Source organism: Pipra filicauda, unplaced genomic scaffold, assembly GCF_003945595.2.
Source record: "Pipra filicauda isolate LSUMZ 115617 unplaced genomic scaffold, ASM394559v2 scaffold1033_size35647_pilon, whole genome shotgun sequence".
Lineage (NCBI taxonomy): Eukaryota > Metazoa > Chordata > Aves > Passeriformes > Pipridae > Pipra > Pipra filicauda.
The window spans coordinates 27536-33614 of NW_024103467.1; the positions used below are offsets into that span (position 1 = coordinate 27536).

The 6079-nt window shown below is 59.4% G+C and overlaps 1 protein-coding gene across 1 annotated transcript; it reads left to right on the plus strand.

Annotated features, from left to right (window-relative positions):
- Window positions 1-213: 213 nt before the first annotated feature.
- Window positions 214-5336, plus strand: LOC114000419 (serine/threonine-protein kinase pim-1-like). The gene is made up of 8 exons (XM_027744723.2): window positions 214-959; window positions 1059-1109; window positions 1315-1681; window positions 2321-2497; window positions 2766-2915; window positions 3113-4005; window positions 4260-4372; window positions 4877-5336. Exons 1-5 carry the CDS (start codon window positions 450-452, stop codon window positions 2870-2872), a joined length of 1212 nt encoding a protein of 403 aa, XP_027600524.2. The 5' UTR covers window positions 214-449; the 3' UTR covers window positions 2873-2915; window positions 3113-4005; window positions 4260-4372; window positions 4877-5336.
- Window positions 5337-6079: the final 743 nt, after the last annotated feature.

Sequence of the window (6079 nt, forward strand, 5' to 3'; positions counted from 1 at the left end):
GCCAAGAAGTTGAACTAAAGTGAAGCAGCTCCAAAAGCCCGTGGTCTTGGCGTGGGGGCGGGAGGAAGGGGAGCTCCGTGACTGCGGCCGGGGCTGCTTGGGAGCGGAGCGGCCGGGGCTGCCCCCGGGGCTCGCGGGGGCCAACGGGGAATGGACCAACGGACCAACGGACCAACGGCCCCTGCGCTTCGGCAGCAGCAGCGGCAGCAGCAGCGACTGTAGCGACGCGCTCTCGCTCTGACTCTTGTTCGTGCTCTCCTTGCTCGAGCTCTTCGTCCTCCTCTCCCTCTCCCGGTGTCCCGCTGTCCCAGTGTCCCTTTGCCGGTCTCCCTGTGCCGGTGTCCCTGTCCCAGTGTCCCGTTCCCGCGGTCCCTGTCCCATTGCCGGTGTCCCTGTGCCGGTGTCCCTGTCCCATTGCCGGTGTCCTCCTCCCCTTGCCGGCCCGGGCCATGGCCCCGGCCGTTCCCCTGTGCCGGGCGGGGCCGCCCCGTCCCCGGCCCTGGGCGGCCCGGCGCGGTCTCGCCCTCGCCCGGCTCCCGGCGCGCCGGCTGTGGCGCTGCTGGGCGCTCCTGTGGGGCTGGCTGTGGGACGGGCTCGGCCTCGCCGCCCCTTGGCTCCGCCTGGCTCGAGCCCGGCGCCTGCCGGGGCCGGCGGGGGCCGCGGGCGCCGCGGCCGCTGCCGCCTCCTCGGCGGCTTCCCCGGCCAGAGCTCCGCCGCTCGCCAGCCCGGCCGCCGGCAGCGAGCCGCCGCTGCCCGCTGCGGCTGGGGAAGCCCGGCCCGGGCCGCTTGAGGGGCGCTCGGGGGCCGTGCCGGGCCCCGGCCCCAACGCTGACGGCCACGTCTCGCCCGCACCGAAGGCCAAGGAGCCGCTGCACGAGCGCTACCGGCTGCATTCGCTGCTGGGCAGCGGCGGCTTCGGCCGCGTCTACGCGGGGACCTGCCTGGCGGACGGAGCCCCGGTGAGTGCAGCAGGAGGAGGAGAAGGAGGAGGAGGAGGAGGAGGAGGAGGAGGGCGGGACGGGCGGCGAGCTCAACCCGCCCTTCCCCTTGGCTTGCAGGTGGCCATCAAAGCCGTGTCCCGGGATGGCATCCGGCGCTGGGGCGAGCTGGTGAGCGAGCGGGGCCAGCGGCAGAAAGCGGGGCGGGACGGGCGGGGACGAGCCGAGGCCCGGCAGGGTGGAAGCCGCCGGGACACCTGGAGGGAGAGTGGCCGTGGGCTCGGTGGGGGACGGGGAGCATCCAGGGCTGGCCGAGGGGGAGCAGGCAGACAGGCACGGCATCAGCCCCACTGACGACCCCGTGGTCCCCCCGCAGCCTGACGGCACCCGGGCCCCCCTGGAGATCGTGCTGCTGGACAAGGTGTCCAATGGCTTCCCTGGGGTCATCCAGCTGCTGGAGTGGTTCGAGCTCCCCAACGGGTTCCTGTTGGTCATGGAGCATCCGGAGCCGTCTCAGGACCTCTCTCGCTTACTGAGGGCGTGGGGGTTCCTGCCGGAGGAGATGGCGTGGGGGCTGTTCCGCCAGGTGCTGCAGGCCGTGCGGCACTGCACCAGCTGCGGCGTCCTGCACCGGGACATCAAGCCCCAGAACATCCTCCTCCACCTGGCCACCGGCGAGGCCAAGCTCCTTGACTTTGGATGTGGCACCTACCTTAAGGACACGGTCTACACCCAGTTTGCAGGTGAGCCCACAGCCGGGGGATGCTCCTGGTGCCGGGCATCGCATGACCATGCCCGGGTGTGGCAGTGGAGATTGCCCCTTTGCCTGAGGGGGAACAGGATTAGTTCTTCAGCCAAGTTGCTTTTGGATGGGGCTGGGGGTTATTGTGAGACAGGCCACGGCCTTGCCGACAGCCTGTGCCACCCACCCTGTCCCGGGTTGGGTCTGGGGCAGGGGGGAGCCAGCCTGACCAAAACCCCCATGAGGGTAGCAGAGAAGGGGGTCAGAACTGTGCACCAGCTGGCTTGGTGTGCAGGCGAGGAAGGGCTTGGGCTGCTCCGCTCGCCTTGTTTGCCTTGGCTTATGATGAATTGTTGGGAGCAGTGCAGTGGGGCGGGGAGAAGGCACGGCTTTTTCCCACCTCTGGGTGGGTTTTTCCCTTGCATGTAATGGTTGGGCCTTGCCAGGGCTTCCACTGCCCTCTTGGACACCAGCGGCTTCTTCTCCAACCCAGAGTTTGTAACCAAGAGTCAGGAGCCGGCGAGAAGGCAGTGGGTCACAGCGTGTGCCACTGGGGCAGGCCCCACATTGCCAGGGATGCTGGGGTGAGGCTCTGGGAGCAGGCAGCATCCACCTGATGAACTGCGTCTGTATTCCGTAGGAACACTGTCATACAGCCCGCCAGAGTGGATCTACCTCAAGCGCTACCACGGCGAGGAGGCGACCATCTGGTCCCTGGGCATCCTGCTCTACCAGATGGTCTGCGGGAAGCACCCTTTCCGCAAAGGCACCAACGCCATCTGGGACCAGCTCCCGTTCCCAGCACGGGTCTCTCCAGGTGGATACCAATCTTTGTGGCACGGGGGGAATAACGGTGTTGGGAGAGGGCAGCGGGCTCACGAGGACGCCGCTCTTGAAGCTGTTTGTGTCCCATGGGTGGCTGGAGGAGGTGGCCTGTGTCCTGCCATCCTGCTCTCCTCCAAAAGGGAGAATCGATGGAGAAGTTTGGGCACAGCTCTGAGCACAGCCAGCACAGCCTGGGCACGTGGACAGTGGGACAGAGGGGACAGGATCCTTCTCCAACTGACCGGCCATTTTCCCCCCAGGCTGCCAGGACCTTATCAGGTGGTGTTTGTCCATCCGCCCCTCGGACAGGCCAGCATTGGAAGACCTTTTGTGCCATCCTTGGGTGCAGGGCATTCCCCTGCCCTAGAAGACGGGAGAGATCCACGTGCTCCCTTTGATCCAGGGGCCTGGCAAGTAACACCTCCACACATCTCTTGGCAATAAGAAGCAAAGAAAACCAGACTTTTTTGGTCATGACTGTAGTACTGGGGGGGGGGGTCATCCCACGGGAACACGCCCCTCTTTGTGCTGGAGCTGGGCTGCAGACCCGGTCTCCCAAGTGCTGGTGGCCACCATCCAACCTAGTTTTGCTCGTCCCGCTTCACAGACAGCTGGGCCCTCGGCAGAACGCTGACAGCCTGGTCTGGCCCCCAGGGAAGGAGAAGGGGCCTCTGGAGAAGCTGTGCCGGGTGGGCCTGCTGCTGGAGACATCGAGGACGACGTCAAGGATGACAAGCTCTCAGTTGACCTGGACGCCGGCGAGCTGAAGAGGATGGACTTTGATTCTGGCCCCTTCCTCCAAGCCGTGCTCCACACGCCGTTTGCAGATGAGTCCACACCCAGGGGGTGCTCCCGGACACGGGCACTGCACAGCCTGGCTGGGCACCGAAGGTTCCCCCTTTGCTGGCGGGGAACCTGAGGAATTCTTCAGCCGGCTGCCAAGCTGCTTCTTGGCAGGAGGGCGGGCGGGTGCTCTGGGCTGGGTGTGAAATGGGAGCCCGGCTCTGCCACCAGCCTCTGCCACTGCCCCTTTGCTGGGCGGGGGCTGGGGCAGGGGCAGCCAGCCTGCCAAAAACAAACCCCCGTGGGGGGAGCAAAGGCGGGGCTGCAGAACACCAGCTGCTTTGGGCTGCAGGCCAGGAAAGGCTTGGGCTGCCTTGGCTTAGGAGCCTTTCTTTGGGCCAGTGCAGCAGGGCAGGGAGAAGGCCTGGGTTTTCCTGAGCTGGAGGAGGTGGGGTTTTTCTTTAGCCTGGAGGGCTTGGGCCTTCCTCAGAACCCTGACAGAAGGTTAACATTTTACCTTTTTTTCTTGTTTCCACTTTTGGTTTGTAATCTCTGTTCATGAATTTGTTGTTTGTTTTCCAGGGAAGAGTTGGAGCTGGTGCCCAGTCCGGGTTGGGAAGGGCTGGGACCATCCCTGGAGAGGATCTGACGTCCCCTCTGAGAAGGCTGAGGACATCCTTTGGGACACGCTCTTCTTGCGGCAGCAGATCTTGTGAGGTAGATGCTCATCTTGCCCATCTTGTCAGCAGGAGTGGGATAATGGCTTTGGGGAGATGGCAGCAGGCACATGAACATCCCGCTCTTGCAGCTGCTGAGGAGGTTGATCTCCTGGGCTTGGCTGGAGGAGGTGGCACCTGTGTTGAGTAATTGCTGAAATCCAGTCGATCTGAGATGACCCCAAATGACAGTTTAGTTTTCAGCTTGTTCGAGCTGTATCTCAGCAGTTTTTGGGTATTATTTTTGGCCCCCAGACAGGACACCTCTGCTTGATCTCCCGCGGATCCGAGGGATCTCTGGATCTTCACGCCAGCACCAGGACTTTGCTGCAGAAGAGCACAGATCCCCAGCCCAGTCTGGGACACAGGTAAGATCCCAGTGGATAACAAGGCATTCTTTTTGGGAATCCTGCCCATGTCAAACGTATGGATCTTTCAGCGCACTGGGGGGTTCTTTGGTATTTTGGGAATCCTGCTCATCTGAGACCTGTGGATCTTCCAGCGCTTTGGGTGGGTTCTTTGGTATTCTGGAATTTGGTCTCTGGCTTTGTTTTATCGATCACTATTGTTCTGTACTTGTATTTGTTTCTGTGTTGTAACATTTTGGGTCTACTGTTTAGAGCTGGGAAGTGGGCAATCTGAAGGGGGAATTTGGAAGAAGTCCCCCCTTGGTTGCATTTTGCAATATTGGATGAAGATTGGCGGCCCCCCCGGAGGAACAGCTCCCAGGGAGAATTTAATGGAGTGTTGGAATCAATGGGTGGCTGTTCTGGAACACTGAATTAGAATCCATTGTTGCAGTTGATGCTGTTTTAGAAGGGGAACAGAAGTGGAGGGAGGTTATGTCTGGTGATGTGTTTTTCACTTTGCAGAACCTGTGAAATGGCAGAAAGATTGTGGTGTGAATGCAGCGCCCTCAGAGCCCCTGGTGTGAACCTGGAAAGGAAAATCAAGCTGAGGGACAAGATCAGTCTAATTTGGGGACATTGTTGGAGGTTGGAGTTGCAGTTCTGGAAGAAATCCCTGAGGAAATGGTGCCCCCGGGGAGAGGAAGAGGACGAGACCATGGGCAACCTGCTTCAAACATCCCCCCAGGAGACTTGGGATCAGTCCCTGTGCATCCTGTAAGAAAGATGGACACTGGAAATGGGATTGTCCGCAACTGAAACTTCAGAACCCTCCGAACCCTCTCGTGGCATCACTGAAGACGACTGAGGGGGCACCAGAGGATTCTTCCCCATCAGAACATCTGGTTCCAGCCAAGCTAAGCACAATTGTTTGTGGCTGTGGGAACTTGTTCCTCTGTGTTAAATGCAGGAAAATGAAACTCAAGGGACAATTCTAGAACAATTGTCTGGTGTGCCAGGGAATTGGGAAACTGGGCCATTTTTAATGCTGTGGCTTTTAAATTGGGAAAACAGTGGTTGGCTCCCCAGTTTTTGTATTTCCCCAATTCCCCAAAGCTTGGGAGAGATCTCTTGGCAAAATGAAATGCCACAATCCAATTGAAAAATGGTCCAATATAGGTTATTACTGCAGAGCCTAATTCTGTGGAAGTTTCTAGTTTTGCATGAGAGTCTCCCAAAGCAGAAGTAATCCATCTGCCACCATCACTTGGGGATGCAGTGGTTCCAACAGGATGGGCTGGAGAGGTGCCTCCATGATCCAAGAGAGCAGAACCCGTGAGAATTCCAGAGAAACCTGGAGTGGGGTTGGTGAGGCCAAAGCAATGTCCTTTGCAAATAGAAAGTTGTAAGGGACTCTCACCGTTTGTAGAACAATTGATGAAATTTTGCTTGTGAAAAGAATGTGAATCTAAATGGAATGCTCCAGTTTTGCCAGTCAAGCAGGCAAATGGAAGGCTATGCCAGTTAGTCCAAGACCTTAGAGCTATAAAGAATAGAGTAGAAGATATACAAGCAGTCGTAGCGAATCCTTACACTTTGCTAACTCCCCTAAATGAGAGTTTAATATGTTTCACAGGATTACATTCGAAAGCTGCCTTTTTCTGTCTCCCTTTGAGTTGGGAAAGTCAAGAGCTTTTTGCTTTCCAATGGGAAAATGCAAAGACGGGG

Coding starts and splice junctions, on each gene's coding strand:
- LOC114000419 (XM_027744723.2), top strand. CDS start 450: ATGGCCCCGGCCGTTCCCCTGTGCCGGGCGGGGCCGCCCCGTCCCCGG. Junction 1,110..1,314: donor TCCGGCGCTGGGGCGAGCTG/GTGAGCGAGCGG, acceptor GTCCCCCCGCAG/CCTGACGGCACCCGGGCCCC. Junction 1,682..2,320: donor GGTCTACACCCAGTTTGCAG/GTGAGCCCACAG, acceptor TGTATTCCGTAG/GAACACTGTCATACAGCCCG.